Source organism: Oncorhynchus mykiss, chromosome 4 (genome assembly GCF_013265735.2).
Source record: "Oncorhynchus mykiss isolate Arlee chromosome 4, USDA_OmykA_1.1, whole genome shotgun sequence".
NCBI lineage: Eukaryota > Metazoa > Chordata > Actinopteri > Salmoniformes > Salmonidae > Oncorhynchus > Oncorhynchus mykiss.
Genome location: NC_048568.1, coordinates 19,437,378 through 19,454,882, shown reverse-complemented (window position 1 = coordinate 19,454,882; position 17,505 = coordinate 19,437,378). Strand labels below are relative to the sequence as shown.

Below are 17,505 nucleotides of genomic sequence, written 5' to 3'. Positions count from 1 at the left end.
GTGATCGCAAAATTGCTATGCACATTGTATCAGTCATAAATAGCAAGTTTATGGTTTATAACGATCTTTCATCTTACATTACTAAAGAAAATAGAAAAGATCCATGTCAACATTTCCATATACCTACACATATATTGCTTGTGTCATTTAATATATATATATATATATATATATATATATATATATATATATATATATATATATATATATATATATATATATACTGGTACGCGCAAATATATAAAGTGTTGACTTTATATAAAAACAATATTGTAATAAAATCTTCTCTTTAATAAAAATAGAAAATACAAAAGTGTCACAAAAAAAGTGTCCTTATGATGCAGCCCACAATTGATGGAGAGTACAATGGAACTAAATTGAGGAGAGGATACAACGTAACTGTCTCAAGTCTACTGTAGGCCTACGGTGTAGAATGTACTGTCTGCAGTGATGTCAAATGTTGTAGAGACACAATTGTCCAAATTTAGAGAGAGGGGCAGAGACCATAGCAAGACATCTATCCTTTCCCTTACCGTCTATTCTACATACCAGTATGACACCTGCTGGACAACATTTAAGCATACAATAGTTGATGGTTTATGGATTATTCGACGATTGACCACCACTAGATGGTGCAACATGATAATACTTTTTTGATCCGTTTGATATTTTTTAAGGTCTGTAAATTCAGTTTAGAAGTAAATCGAAGTGAGATTAGTCAATATCAAAAGTACAGCACAATATATAGGATGAATTCGGGAATTGTCAATAAAGATATTTTCTATTGTAATCTATTTGTTCTTTTTTGTCACCATACCTAGTCCCACCTGTTCAATGGTCACTGCAACTAGCTCTCACAGGCTCACGTCAGAATTAGACATTCATCCATGTTTCTCAAACATAACATTGCAAAGTTGTTGCAAATGTCACATTTCGAAGTGTTTCAGGTTAAGTTTATGCAATATCTCAGAATTTGTTAGGGTTAAGGTTAGGGTTAAGTTTGGGCATTCATTCCGAAAGCTTAAGGTTAGCCAAAAACTCCCATTGGTTAACGTAAGGGTTAAGATTTGGGAAAGGCTTAAAACTAAAAACAACTTTCTATTGCTAGATTCTAATTTACAACCTTTGGAATCAGATGCTGCCACCGGTCCACCATCCCCATCCACAAAAACCTAGCAAAACCGAAACCCACTTGAAGGTAACCTCGCTCACTGTTACCCCTAGTGGCCGGTTTCCACATCGTCTCCCGATATCCTCAGACATTGATGAACGTCGAATACTGGCTGGTATCACGGGTGACCTAGCTGGGTCACCAGTATTATAATACCCCATAACTCTGTAAAAAAACCTTGAGATTAATTAGGCTGCATGGTTGATTATAGACGATATCTAATACTGCATACATACATTGCAAGTACAATAGACTACAGAACCTTGTACATTATGATTTACACGGTAGGTGGTGCTAAACCCATTCGATTTTATAGATACCCCCAACCGGCTGATTTTTATCGAGCTGGACGGATTCCAGTATAGTACTTCGTAGCTCCAGCGAGTAATCGCTGTGTAACAGCCTACTACCAGTCCCGTCATAGACATTCTCGCAACCAGGGAATGCGTCTGGAGCGAGCGTGCAGCGCTCGAGAAGAGAACCAGAGAATGTGAGAGCAGCGCGCAAAACCACGTCTCCACAACCGACTTTCACAGAATTCCTAGAAATGTGCTTCTCGTAGATTGCCCAGCGCCAATAAAGCGGGGATATCTGCTCCAGTAACTCATAGGAAAATGAAACGGCTTTCCCGAAAGCTGACTTTGGCATTGGTGGTGCTTTGTTGGATTGCTGCACTACTGTATTTGATACTCTTAAGTAGGCAGAAAGTATCGGACCTGGGGACTAAAGATGCACAGTACGGAAAGGTAAGCAACACTATCAGTTCTTATTCAATAATCATTTTACCTATATCACACAATATCACTTCCTATGCATTTAGCAGTTGTGTAGTCTAAACTTGTACCAATATACAGAAGAGTGCTAGGTGCGCGCAGGTAATGCGTGTTTCTAGGAAAATATTTATTGAGGTTTGAGAGGGTGTCAGAATTTCCACGGAGCTATATGCAGAAAGAGTATCACGGCTCCCTCTCTATATTGCTTTCTAGAAGTTTGCAGACTACATGCAACCAGTTTTTCCTAACTTTAAAAAAATTCAGGATCGAATGAATTTGTCTGCATACATTATCTATTGCAAAGTGCAGTTTCAAGTGGTTAAAAGTTTCAGGTTTCAGGTTTTAATGTCACACAGTGAAGTACAGTGAAATGCCTTTCTTGCAAGCTCTAAACTCCAAAAATGCAGCAATCAATAGCAATGTAAAACTAAAAATAACATTACGTTGGAACAAAAACACACAATTAATAAAAAAATACGATATAAGAAGAACACGAGAAAGTACGTAAGCATACAATATACAGGGTCAGTCAGTTCCAGTATCATAAAGCATGTACAATGTGCAGGGATACTGGAGTGATAGTTATAGATATGTATAGGCGTAAAGTGACTAGGCATCAGGATACATGTGAACAGTGAACAGAAGATACAGTTGTAAGTAATCATATAATATTTAACGGAATAAACATCCGATAGCCTATGAAAGGCATATTGCACAAAGAACAGTCAGAGGCTCACTAAATTTGCATGAACAAAAGTTCCACTATGTTCAAAGTGTAGGCTCCTACATCAGTTATTAAACACTGATACATGAATTCCTATATGAATTCCTCAAATACACGAATTCCTCAATTCCTCAATCTGTTGTTAACATAATTTAAACTCTATCCATGAATTTCTGCCTATTGGCCCTTTATAGCCACCTGGTCTTAGATGTTCTGTACTTGTGTCTGAAAATGCAGCATTATCAGACAATACGTTCAGTCATTGACTTGTAATAGGTGGTCCCTGTGTGAAAATACATTTTGAGCTGAAGTGAAATGAGCTGAAGGACATAATGTGATGGAATAACACTGTCTACCTTTACCAAGACAGTCAGACTGGGGCAATTATAGCCATCAAAGATGTAACCTTTTTACAGCCAACACATTTCTATGCCTAATACTCCTGTTTTATAAAGGCAGCTTTAAGGAAACCATTGCCGCTTTCCCCCCTGAAGTAGAACTTGTTTTGTGCAGTGCAGAAGACAGATTTTATAATATTTTGTGGTCCAGTTATTGTGGTATATCTGGGGGGTTTTCTAAAGCTTACTGCTAAAAGTGTTGTATGCCACTCCGAATTCCTCAGGCAAATGAGGAAGTGAGTGCTTTTCAGTGAGGGAGCTGAATGGTGGAATTACACTTGTGATGTAGGCACTCGGCTGGATTAATGATTCAGTTTCAAAATGGTACACACCAAAATCAATGGTGTACATTTCACTCGGAAAGTGTTAAATGTACACTATTTTCAGTGGAACGTATGATTCCCACTGTACTGGTTTTAAAATAACACTTTTGAAAGTGTTAAAGATGTAATTCTGTTGCAGTGTTCTCCATTTAACTTGGAAAGTGTCAAATGTACACTATTTACCGGTAACACGACTCCCACTGAACTGGTTTTAAAATAACACTTTTGAAGGTTTTAAAGATTTAACTCTGTTGCAGTGTTCCCCATTCAACTGTTAAAGTGTTCCAATGAACTTGATTATGGTGTTTGTATAATTCTACTGTAGAGTTATATGCAGCACCTACAGTGTAAAACATAACACTTGATTTAGAGTAGACTTGACTCACTTTGCTTAGTGCTCACGCTGCTTAGTGTAAGAAATTATCACCTATAGTGTTACACTAAATAGTTTTTGGGTGTTGTTGTAACACTGAATGGTGTAAAGCAAATGTTCCAAACTCATTTAATCGAGGGCTAAGTGTGTGTGGGTTTACACTCCTTCCTTATACTTGATTGATGAACTAAGGTCACTCATTAGTAAGGAACTCCCCTCACCTGGTTGTCCAAGTCTTAATTGAAAGGTTAAAACTAAAACCAGCAGATACTAGGCCCTTCATGGAATGAATTTGAGACCCCTGGGGTAAAGCCCAGTTTGCATATTACCCAGGGTGCCTTTTTTTATTTGAGTGAATTGTAGAGTTACCACACATGACTGTATTTGTTAGCGACAGAGACGTGGTTATACAATTCTTTCCTTATTTTATTATTTACAAAACATAAACCTACAAACGCACAGAAACATCCGCAACACCACCCCTGCCCATATCCACCTGCTCATACCCCCATCTTCAGCGCCTGCATCACTCTCCGCCACATGGCCTCAAACTGCACCACTCTGTTTCTCTTCATTGCCCACACACTTTCAACATTTAGATAATAAAGCAGTTGACCCTTCCATTGTGTTAACGATAGAGGATTGGTTGATTTCCAGTTTTTAAGTATAGCCTTTTTTCAAGATGATTGACGAGAAAAGTATCGTCCAACCCATCGGGTATCTCACTGCACCCTCATATGCCAAGTCTTGAAATATGCAGACAGACGGATTAAAATTACGTTTAAATTGTAATACTTCGAACAGCCAACTTTCTAACTCCGCCCATTACATTTAGAGTTTATAGCATTCCCAAAAGGCATGGATTATTGAGTCATTGTTAGTTTACACATAAGACATGACTCAATAATCCATGCCTTTTGGGAATGCTATAAACTCTAAATGTAATGGGCGGAGTTAGAAAGTTGGCTGTTCGAAGTATTACAATTTAAATGTACTACGGCCATTGTGCTGTAGATTTTGTGAATTTTGTCACTTGTGTAATAAATTCTATACATTCGTATATACTGGATTAAGCGTCCATTTTCGTTTAACTGTCATTTATTTAGTTATTCCCTTCATCAGGGCTCCCGAGTGGCACAGCAGTCTAAGGCACTGCATCTCAGTGCTAGAGGCACCACTACAGACCCTGGTTTGATTCCAGGCTGTATCACAACCGGCTGTGATCGGGAGTCCCATAAGGCGGTGCACAATTGGCCCAGCGTCGTTCGTATTAGGGGAGGGTTTGGCCGGGGTAGGCCGTCATTGTAAAATAATAATTTTTCTTAACTGACTTGCCTAGTTAAATAAAGGTTAAATAAAAATATTGTACCAATATCAGTTATTTTTAAGTCTTGGTTCCAGTAGTTTATATATATTTTTTAAATAGATTGTCAGTTGGATAGGGTCTCTGCAAGGTTTTTTATATCTTACCTATCATATGAATATCCTTTCCTGACTCAAATAGGATTCCCTCAAGTTTGCTAATGTGTCCAATAGATTTCAAATCGAAAGTTCTTCCCTTTTAAAGGCCTGTGGCTTTCACCAACGGAGTACCTAGGCGAATGCTATTATTAAAATGTAACTCTATGACAATACAATACATATATCATAAGGCCTTACTTCAATGGCCTAATTTTAACCTAACACAGTGGTGTTAAGAAACTCCTGGTTTACAGGTCACATCAGGCCTGCAAGTCACATTATGCTGGCTTGCAAAGTGATGTTTAATTCCTATTGCAATCCAAACACTGTGAAGATATCCAACAGTTGGAATTTACATTCACCCACACCCTGCATTCAGAATGACTGTCAAGGGTTTAAGAAATGTGTTAAGAAGACTGCCTAAACCATTTAAACTGGAACAACCATTTCAGTAACAGTGCAATTAATCTAACTAACTGATTGGATTAGTTTAGAAACATTTGTTATGTATCTATGTGTATCATAAGATTAATCAATCAATGTACAAGCAAAAACACAGATACAGTATTAAATCCTAAAATAATCTCCATGAAGTAGAGCATGCTGAAAACTATAACAATGATTGGTTAGGTTTTGATGGGAATGTTTTACTCTCTAAAATGTAGATTTACTTGACTGTTAATTTCACTATTACAAAGCGAATTTAATTCTGGAATCAACACTAGAAATTTTACACTGAAAAATCAACACTGGCCAATTGAAGGGCCTCTATCAACTGAGTACTGTGAGGACGTTGGTAAAATGAAAAAAAATGCAGAGTCAGGCGCAGGACACAGTTCTGAGTAATCCTCCAAAGTTTACTCCAAAATAAGTAAGATTCCAACAAGGAACAAATACAATAATCCCAAGCACGAACAACGAGAACCCACATGACAAACAATACAGAGAGGGAAATCAGAGGGTTAATTAAGGAACATATTTAATGGAATAGAAACCAGGTGTGTATGATCAAGACAAAATAAAACGAAAAAGAAACATAGATCGGTGGTGTCGAGAAAGCCGGTGACGTCGACCGCCGAACACCGCCCGAAGAAGGAGAGGGACCAACTTCGGCCGAAGTCGTGACAAGTATGTTTTAGTCTGAGATGGTGTTTGGGTTTCTGGAGTAAAGTTTCAAGTTGGAATGTTCATGCTGATGAGTTTCAACGTTGGGTAAAACATTGAAATAAATCAAAAATATTTTCAAGACGCTGCGTTATGGGTTGAAGACCTGTAAGAAATTATTTGTAGAGTAAGCAGACCAGAAAAATGGGTAGTCTGTGGGAAAGGCTGCTGCACAGACAATAAAACATACATTGTGGGTATCTGTCATTCAAATGCAAATGCAATATTCCCACTCAGTGTACTCTCACCACGTAGTTTATTTTTGTATTACATTTTTCAGGGGGTAGGTCAACTTTAATACTGAAGATAGAGTGTGGCTTCCATCAATGTAAATGTCTGTATCATTTCCAATCCCCCATATGTAGTTATGGTAAATATACAGTACCAGTCAAAAGTTTGTACACACCTACTTATTCCAGGGTTTTTCTTTCTTTTTACTATTTTCTACTTTACAGAATAATAGATGACATCAAAACTAGGAAATAACACATATGAAATCATGTAATAACCAATAACTAAATAAATCAAAATATATTTATATTTGAGATTCTTCAAAGTAGCCACCCTTTTCCTTGATGACAGCTTTAAACACTCTTGGCATTCTCTGAACCAGCTTCATGAGGAATGCTTTTCCAACCATCTTGAAGGAGTTCCCACATATGCTGAGCACTTGTTGGCTGCTTTTCCTTCACTCTGAGGTCCAACTCATCCCAATTGGGTTGTGGAGGCCAGGTCATCTGACACAGCACTCCATCACTCTCCTTCTTGATCAAATAGCCATACACAGACTGGAGGTGTGTTATGGGTCATGGTTCTGTTGAAAAACAAATAATAGTCCCACTAAGCGCAAACCAGATGGGATGGCGTATCACTGCAGAATGTTGGGGTAGCCATGCTGGTTAAGTGTGCCTTGAATTCTAAATAAATCACTGACAGTGTCACCAGCAAAGCACCATCACACCTCCTTCTCCATGCTTCACGGTGGGAACCACACATGTGGAGATCATATGTTCACCTACTCTGCGTCTCACAAAGACACTACAGTTTGAACCAAAAATCTAACATTTGGACTCATCCGACCAAAGGACAGATATCCACCGGTCTAATGTCCATTGCTCGTATTTTGTCTCTTCTTATTATTGGTGTTCTTTAGTAGTGGTTTCTTTGCAGCAATTCGACCACAAAGGCCTGATTGACACAGTCTCCTCTGAACAGTTGATGTTGAGATGTGTCTGTTACTTGAACTCTGAAGCATTTATTTGGGCTGCAATTTCTGAGACTGGTAACTCTAAGGAACTTATCCTCTGCAGCAGAGGTAATCTGGGTCTTCCTTTCCTGTGGCTGTCATCATGAGAGCCAGTTTCATCATAGCGCTTGATGGTTTTTGAGACTGTACTTGAAGAAACTTTCAAAGTTCTTGAAATGTTCCATATTGACTTACCTTCATGTCTTAAAGTAATGATGGACTGTCATTTCTCTTTGCTTATTTAAGCTGTTCTTGCCATAATATGGACTTGGTCTTTTACCGAACAGGGCTATCTTCTGTATACCACCCCTAGGTTGTTAACACAACTATTTGGCTCAAACTGTAAGGGAGTGCGTACCTGGCGGCAGGGAAGTCAGGCGTAGGAGAGCAAAACTGGGTATTCAACGGGGCAGTTTTATTCATAAAACCGCCGGAAACCAGAACAATAAACAAATGGGTACAAAACCCGTCGCGCACCAGAGAAAATGTGCACATGCACTTACAATAAACAATTCCACACAAAGACATGGAGGGTTAAATACACAACATGTAATGAGGGATAAGACCAGGTGTGTGAGAAGACAAGACAAAACAAATGGAAAATGAAAAGTGGATTGATGATGGTTAGAAGACCGGCGACGCCGACCGCCGAGCGCCGCCCGAACAAGGAGAGGAACCGACTTCGGCGGAAGTCATGACACAAACACATTAAAAAGGAAAGAAATTCCAGAAATGAACCTTTAACATGGTACACCTGTTAATTGAAATGCATTTCAGGTGACTACCTCATGAAGCTGGTTTGAGAGAATGCCAAGAGTGTCCAAAGCTGTCGTCAAGGCAAAAGTTGGCTACTTTGTAGAATCTCAAATATAAAATGTATTTTGATTTGTTTATAACCTTTTTGGTTACTACATGATTCCATATGTGTTATTTCATAGTTTTGATGTTTTCACTATTATTCTACAATGTAGAAAATAGTAAAAAATAAAGGAAAACTCTTGAATGAGTAGCTGTGTCCAAACTTTTGACTGGTACTGTATATATAAAATATATACTTAAAAAAAATATTTTCCTTTATTATTTTCCCGTAACCCTACCACCCCTCCCCTAATTGGAGTAAACTAATGGACAACAACACTTAGACTTCTACTTCCATAATATAGTATATACATACTATATACATTTTACAGACACAGTATATTTTACAATAGCTATCTTTTGTTTGTTTTTAGTCCCATCCTTCAGCTACCCTCAACCCCTCCCATCTATCTCAGAAGACCATGTAGGTTTGTTTACCTAGCTGCTTTGTGAACAATAAAAGCTGCAGACTGCCTAAGGATATCTATAGCAGAGCATGGATTCATCCTTCCTTTGAAGAACACAGCAGTTTCTCTTCCCCTTCAAGCTCTGTCTTTTGGGGGTCTTTGAGCTATTCCTGATGCAGATTGGGAGCTGTTCTGCAGAGGAAGCTTGTGCAGCACAAAGCACAGATCCCATAGGGGATCTCACTCAGTCTTTTCATCCCCAACGATATACTTTTTTTTTCTGAATCAGTTGTCTGCCGCTAGGCTTTTATTATGCGTCTTACATCTCTTTTTGTGTGGCATTTCAGCAGCACACTTTTCTGAAGCTTAAGTTTGTACGGTGCTTGGCATGTGGTTGAGACTCGCCTGGAGCTGTGTGTGGGGAATCTAACTACTATGTAGCCTTAGGATAATTGGGTCATTATTATGTTTTTAAGTTGTACTGTAAACTTAAATGACTCGTAGGATGTATAGCACACGATGATTGTTTTCAGGAGAACAATTCTCATAGACTTGCGTGTGTTTTTCTCAGCCATACTGGGTTCTTCTATTTTTCCCTCCATGTCATAAAATAACCTTACCTTACCTACCTTACCTTCCTCCAGCTCTCAACAACTCTGTTATTTCTCATGTCATGTCTGTTCCCAATGTAACTCTCACCTGGTGAACAAACAAGACAGATGTTCCAATCACAGTGTTCAGCTTTTGTATCACAATGCCAATGACTCCCGAATGCTCTCGTCCACATGATTGGAATGACACATTTCTACCTTGTTTGAAATTGAATTTTTGTTATTTTTCCCATTGCTAGTAGAGCAACGAGGGAGAAATAAAATGAGTTCTGAGGATGAAAATGACTGAAGCTGGGAATGAATATGTTTTACATGTAAGGATTGCCGCACCACATCTTCAGGATTGGTACAGTAGGTGTTACATGAATGTGCTAGGATTACTGTGGATGGAGTCAAACTATGGGATATTGAGTCATCTTGAAGGGAGCGAGTGTTTGTGCTTATAGAGTAGCCATTGAAAGGAGGCACTGTCCTTGTGCACAAGATCTTTCATTTTCTCTGACGTGGTGTTTGCACAGTAAGTGTAAAAAGTGAGTGTTATTGTAAGCCTTAGGCAAGCAGGATGGGATCGACTGAAGGAACTATGAAAACACTTAAACACTTAGCAAAATATGCAGTGTCCTTTTTATTATTTACTCTCAAAGTGTTACCCAAAACCCATCTCCTGTTAAAGAGAAAAACAGTAGCACGCCTCATTTAATATGTGTTAATCATTTTGCTATTCCCAGTTTGATATTGAAAGAAATTGCCTTAGCAAAGGCTGTTAGACTGTTACTCTTAGCTAAGTGCTGTGATAGGGCTGTTTTGCAGTCATTACCATGCCCGGAGGAGTTATTCCCCCTATTATGAGGAGCAGATCAATAAATCATACCATCCTCACACACACACACACACACGCACACACATGCACACACACACATGCACGCAAGCACGCAAGCACACACACACACACACACACTCACACACACACACACACTGCCTGCTTGATAATAACTTTCCCACCCATACAGCATTGTAATGGCACAACACTGCTGCTGCTGAAATGCTGAAACATTCAAACAGGGCTGATGGGATTCTGTCTAGACTATGGAAAAATTATATACATTTATTCTAAATGGGCTGTCAGTTGTAACCAATGTGTTTTTCGCTCTCCCTAGAAGATGTCTGCTTTTGCTGCACATTTGTAATTTTCACCTTTATCTCCCAAGGATTGAGGCATCAATCTTATTTAGTCAGTGCTGCTAGAGCTATTTCTCAATGCGCTAGACAGAGCGAGTGACGTTCTAAAGACAGAATAGTGACAAAGAGCAAATAAAACCATTTAGAGAAGAGAACATACCACCTTCTTTTTGTTTGAAGTCATTCATGTGAAAGAGTCTGATTTCAACCGGAGTCAGTGATGTTGATGAAGATGTTGACAGTGGAGAGGGATCACACACCTAAGTGAAAGGAATAAAGTAACTTGTCACGTTTGGTATTTCCCTGAGAAATTGGTGCCGTAAGGCGCATGGCTTTAGAGCTGAGAATCTGCAGTGTTTGCTGTTACACACTGAGCTTTCATAGTGTGTCTGTGAGCAGAGTTACATCATAGATGATTCATGTAGATGGCCTCACACATGAATCAAACCTGAGACTAAAGACTAAATTAAATTCAACTTCAGGGATTGTTGTTGTTTGTTTGATGATTAAGAATGTATATACACAGTAAAATGATAGTTTATTACATCTCTCTTGTATAGAGGAAAAAGTGTTACCAATTGGATTGCTGAATATGAACATTTTACTTTTGTGTGGTGAACAGTTTTTTTTCCCAGAGTGAAAAAATATGGATATTTCTTCTAACTTTATGAAAGCCCAGCAGATTTCTCTCAACTCAGGCTCAGCTCAAACACTGCCTGAATCTGAGGTTATAATGAAAAGGATTTAGAGGCACACAAAGTCTATACACCTTGCTGGCACATTTGTGTGAATTTAGTTAATATGGGGGGCTATTCAGCTTATTGCCTTTCAGACAATTTCTCTCCCAGCTACCAAAATAACACTCAGAGACCTGTGTCCGGCGAGGAAGCGCCCCAGTTATTAGTTTTTCGGTCTGTTGCCCGCAGCCGCTTTGATAATCTCACCACTGATGTTCTTCTGAAGCCTGCTGGAAGGGGGGGGGGGGGGGGGTGGTCACCTGGAATTTTCTGTTGCTTTATTGTCCCCCCAGCTTGAAAGACATGCTCTATAATTCAATTTGGAGCCTGGGATGCAGTGGCAGCACAGGCAGCAACAGGGAGAGAATTTCTACCATAGAAACCTTGATGCGCTTTTATTGTTTTTTTCATTTTCTTGACCTTAGTAAAGGAGAACATGTTGCATGGCTCTCAGATATTCAGCTGTGTTCGCAATGTCCCCCTCCCCAAATAGATTTTCTAAACTTAACAAAATTAGATTCAAGTAGCCTCTTAGGTGCCTATTCAGCTTGAAACGCAGCACAGGGACCATTATATACTGTACATCCTGCCCTGGAGTGGAGTCACCCACAGGGTTACCAGTTAGAAATGACTCACTGGTATTTCTGTAAGAAGTCTGCACTCCATACATCCAATTTCCATTTCCATTCATTTCAAGTGGACCACATGCAGCAGCCAATCATGGCAAAGTCAACAAGTTGTCAACCAGAACACAGAACCTTAGTAGGCCTGCTAAATCCCAGTGCCTCAGTGATCAAAAGAGGCAAGAGTCAAACTCTCTGACAAACACATTTGGTGTGTTTATGCTGGTCAAAAAAATGGAGAGGTTGCTTTCTCCAGACGCCAAATGCAGAACAGCAAAAAGGGAATCAAAGTGAATATTTAATAGAAACATCAGCCGGCTCAGCTTTCATACAGTATGGTTTAGATGTGATTGATCAAAATCGCTTCCAGTGCTGTGTACCTCAAAGGAGGTTGTTGATTATTTATTTTTTTGCTCCACTTCTTCAGCATGTTGGAACTAGACCCACTTAGCCCCGGAGATACGGGTTTCCACTGCTACAGTGACAAAATTAAATGACAAACAAATGATTAACTTCATACTCACCCATTTGATTTGCATGGGAATTGAGACATGGGACTGAGAGAGCTATTTATATTATATGTAGGGAACCGTTGGATGTTCGAATGCCATTATGCTTTGGTACAAGGTATGATGGATACGTGAAAATAGCTATAATGTGTGTGCGTTGGCGATAAAAAGCACTTGTCTGTTCCCGGAAAGGAGGCCTGCTCAGGGAGCACTCAAATAGCCTATTTATGTTTGCTTTGATTTATACTTGACCTCCTGCCACATTTAGACATGCTTTTGACACATACAGTTGAAGTCAGAAGTTTACATACACCTTAGCCAAATACATTTAAACTCAGTTTTTCACAATTCCTGACATTTAATCCTAGTAAAAATTCAGTGTCTTATGTCGGTTAGGATCACCACTTTATTTTAAGAATGTGAAATGTCAGAATAATAGTAGAGAGAATGAATGCAAACCGTAGTCTGGCTTTTTTATGGCGGTTTTGGAGCAGTGGCTTCTTCCTTGCTGAGCGGCTTTTCAGGTTATGTCGATATAGGACTCATTTTACTGTGGATATAGATACTTTTGTACCTGTTTCCTCCAGCATCTTCACAAGGTACTTTGCTGTTGTTCTGGGATTGATTTGCACTTTTCGCACCAAAGTACGTTCATCATCTGTACAGATGAACCTGGTACCTTCAGGCGTTTGGAAATTGCTCCCAAGGATGAACCAGACATGTGGAGGTCTACAATTTTTTTTCTGTCTTGGTCTTGGCTGATTTCTTTTGATTTTCCCATGCTATCAATCAAAGAGGCACTGAGTTTGAAGGTAGGCCTTGAAATACATCCACAGGTACACCTCCAATTGACTCAAATGATGTCAATTAGCCTATCAGAAGCTTCTAAAGCCATGACATCATCATGGAATTTTCCAAGCTGTTTAAAGGCACAGTCAACTTAGTGTATGTTAACTTCTGACCCACTGGAATTGTGATACAGTGAGTTATAAGTGAAATAATCTGTCTGTAAACAATTGTTGGAAAAATTACTTGTGTCATGCACAAAGTAGATGTCCTGACCGACTTGCCAAAACTATAGTTTGTTAAACAAGAAGTTGAAAAACGAGTTTTAATGACTCCAACCTAAGTGTATGTAAACTTACGACTTCAACTGTATATGAAACACGCACGCACACACACACACACACACACACACACACACACACACACACACACACACACACACACACACACACACACACACACACACACACACACACACACACAGAAAACAGCACATTCCATGTAACAGCTGCCAGACCAATATCATGTCCTCTTGCTCTCCTCCCACTGCTGCAATGATTCATATGACTGACTGTGTTTTCTCCACCCTGTATTGCGGCAAGCACCATTCCAACATTACCCATTGAAAAAGAGAGAAAGCATTAGACAGAGATAGATTGGTGCAACCAGAAAACAATGTAAAAGGTGGTCGTTGTAGAAGTCCCTTTTTTCACTCTTTGTTGATGACTGCTGATTTACCTGATTGTGTTCCGTCCTTTATAAGATAGTCTTGTCACCAGTATTGACACACCCCTGCTCTGCAGTGTTGGGCTAAATAAACACTGGCTACAGTAGCACCAAATAAGAAATGAAGAGAAGGACAACAGAAGTCAAACAAAGTACAATTTATTAGAACAATTCATGATGATGATGCAATGATACCATTTCCAAGTATCTTGTTTTTCCACCTTAAATCAATGTGGCCCTCGACAAGGGCAGGGATAAAGGCAGTGACTTTTTATTTGATTTATTTTAATTTGATTGATTTGATTTCACCTTTATTTAACCAGGCAAGTTGAGAACAAGTTCTCATTTACAATTGCGACCTGGCCAAAATAAAGCAAAGCAGTTCGACACATACAACAACACAGAGTTACACATGGAATAAACAAAACATACAGTCAATAATACAGTAGAAAAATAAGTCTATATACAATGTGAGCAAATGAGGTGAGATAAGGGAGGTAAAGGCAATAAATAGGCCATGGTGGCGAAGTAAATACAATATACGAATTAAACACTGGAATGGTAGATTCGACAGTAGATGAGTGTGCAAAGTAGAAATACTGGGGTGCAAAGAAGCAAAATAAATAAATACAGTAGAGGAAGAGGTAGTTGTTTGGGCTATTTATAGATGGGCTATGTACAGGTGCAGTGATCTGTGAGCTGCTCTGACAGCTGGTGCTTAAAGCTAGTGAGGGAGGTAAGTGTTTCCAGTTTCAGAGATTTTTATCGTTCGTTCCAGTCATTGGCAGCAGAGAACTGGAAGGAGAGGCGGCCAAAGGAAGAATTGGCTTTGGGGGTGACAGGTGAGATATACCTTCTGGAGCTCGTGCTTCCGGTGGGTGCAGCTATGGTGACCAACGATCAGAGATAAGGCGGGACTTTACCTAGCAGGGTCTTGTAGATGACCTGGAGCCAGTGGGTTTGGCGACGAGTATGAAGCGAGGGCCAGCCAACTAGAGCATACAGGTCGCAGTGGTGGGTAGTACATGGGGCTTTGGTGACAAAACGGATGGCACTGTGATAGACTGCATCCAATTTGTTGAGTAGGGTGTTGGAGGCTATTTTGTAAATGACTAGGAGAAGGAGGATTACTTTGGCCTACACTGTATAAATCACAGATACAGATGAGGCTTTCTAGTCACACCGACTGTATGAAAAATCCAATGAATTGTATTTTGTGTTGCGTAAGCAAGATTTGACAATCCAATGCCTCTACCCATACTCCTCTGTATTTCTCTGTTTACCCTCCAGTACAGGGACGAGAACACATCACACAGAAGAACATTTTCCCTCCCTATGAAATCACCTCGGCACACTGTGCCAACCCTGACCTGGAAGTTGAAAAATGAATGGGCTGTCATCCGCAAGAGGGATGTGCTAACATTCTACAGGTCAGGGCTGCCTCTGCCTGTCATAATGACTGACTGTTTCTGTGATACCCAGGGGGACGGAAACTACACCTACATTGGACCAAACACACATCTATCATTTACCCACCATGCACCATGCCCAGGCACTTTGATATATCTCCCTCTCAATTGTTTCAATTCAATTTAAGTTTTTTTGGGGGCATGGGAAACATATGTTAACATTGCCAAAGTAAGTGAACTAGATAATAAACAAAAGTGAAATCAAGAATCTTATTTAACAGTAAACACACAGTTCCAAAATAATAAAAACATGACCAATCTCTCTCTGTGTCTCTCTCTGTGTGTGTGTCTCTCTCTCTCTCTCTCTCTCTCTCTCTCTCTCTCTCTCTCTCTCTCTCTCTCTCTCTTTCTCTCTGATGACATCAGAGAAACAACAATGAAGATTGGAGATGATGACACATTATGATTATTATGGTGCAAAGGGCTGAGGCATTAGGCCTAATGTGTGGACCAGTGGGATGATAAATGAGCCTGTCGGTCTCAGGGATAAATTAACCATGCAGGATGTGTGTTATTGGGCTGGAGTGTCCACACCCTCTTAATGTTATTGGTGTCTGGGCCTCCAGCTCGGCCTTGGCACTGATTTGTACTTTATCATTCGCTGGTTTATGAGCTATGACCCCCAGCTCTGAATTATACCACCACGTGGACTTCTAATAATATCCCTGTGTGTGTGTGTGTGTGTGTGTGTGTGTGTGTGTGTGTCTTTGTCTGTGTGTGTGCTGTGCAGTCCTGAACATCACATCTGAGACGAGACAGACAAAGATCTGTAAATGAGCTGCTAGGGGTAATCTCATTACCTGGCTAGGAGTCAAAGGAGGCTGTGCAATTACTACCCCATAGCTTTGATACTGTAACTAGGCATGTGCACCTCCTGTGGTACCACCAAGACCATAGACAGACTATGATGAGATTCCCCCTGCTACAGTTTTCCTTTGGTTATCTCTGTTGGGTAAGACGTGTTGCGGTGGTTGAGTTAAGGGGTCTAGGAATAGGAACAACATACACAAACACACATGCCGAGACACAGGGGATGGGGGGGGTATTAGGATCCAATTACAGCTCCCTCTGTCATCCACAACTCATTAAGACACACTTCCCCGTCTGGGGAGCACCCCTAACTGCTGGGGGTTAAAATGTTGCGCAACTCTGTCGCGGTGTAGCTTACCAACCCTCACTCGTTCCTTCCTTTCCTCCCTCCCTCTCTCCCTCCACCAAGGTATCATGTCCAATTAGGCTGCAATATCCTCCACATGAAACCTGGCTCTCTGGTGGCTGCCTGCCTGGCTTTCCTGTCTTAACAACCGAGGGGAGGCAAAGGCAGAGTGATGATGACTGGACCAAAGACAGGGGTATTTCTGGAGGACTTGCCTTGCTTGGCAGCCCAGGGGAATTCCAATCTTGAGGCTTGCCCGGTTCTTTCTTGAGTAAAGGACCTTTGGTGGGCTGCTAGGGACCGTTGAGATTTGCACTTATTGCGCTCTGAAATTGAGGCTCAAGCCGCTCAACCTTGTTGTGACAGATCGATTTGCAGGCAGATTTTCTGTGTTGTCCAATTATAATTGAATTCTGTTTGCTGCCTGGGCCATGTTCCCTCCCTGATAAAACACAATAACTTTCCCCAGATTGGTGGCATCATGGGGTGACAGTGGCACTGTGCTGGAGATGACAAAGTGAATATGTGAGCACCAGATTAGCATTTCCTCTGTGGATTCAGCTGTCAACCATCGTAACTCTGAGAAAAACTCTGAAGGCAAAGGATTAATTGGTGATGTGTCAATGTTTTTCTGGAGCTTTTTGGGGAGTTGCATTTTAATACATTCAGATAACTTCATACAAAGGTAGAGATTATTAAAAAAAGAAAACCGATTTCAACATCTAGTATTGCACACATAAGCCCCTTTTACTACATCAACTTTTAGTGTGGGAAATGTATAACATAAAGAAACAGGCTGTTTTACCAGGGA

The 17,505-nt window shown here is 40.1% G+C and overlaps 1 protein-coding gene across 3 annotated transcripts in view; it reads left to right on the top strand.

Annotated features, from left to right (window-relative positions):
• Positions 1–1,512: 1,512 nt before the first annotated feature.
• Positions 1,513–17,505, top strand: part of LOC110522252 (polypeptide N-acetylgalactosaminyltransferase 14) — a 125,224-nt gene continuing 109,231 nt past the window's right edge. Inside the window, exon 1 of one of the 3 annotated variants that reach the window (XR_005051482.1) lies at positions 1,513–1,917. Coding sequence is in view for 2 of the 3 variants with exons in the window: in XM_036975826.1 (XP_036831721.1) it covers positions 1,786–1,917 (132 nt within the window). In the remaining variant the exon portion in view is untranslated. The remainder of the gene's footprint in view (positions 1,918–17,505) is intronic. The other 2 variants (XM_036975826.1, XM_036975825.1) reach the window with 2 other exon arrangements.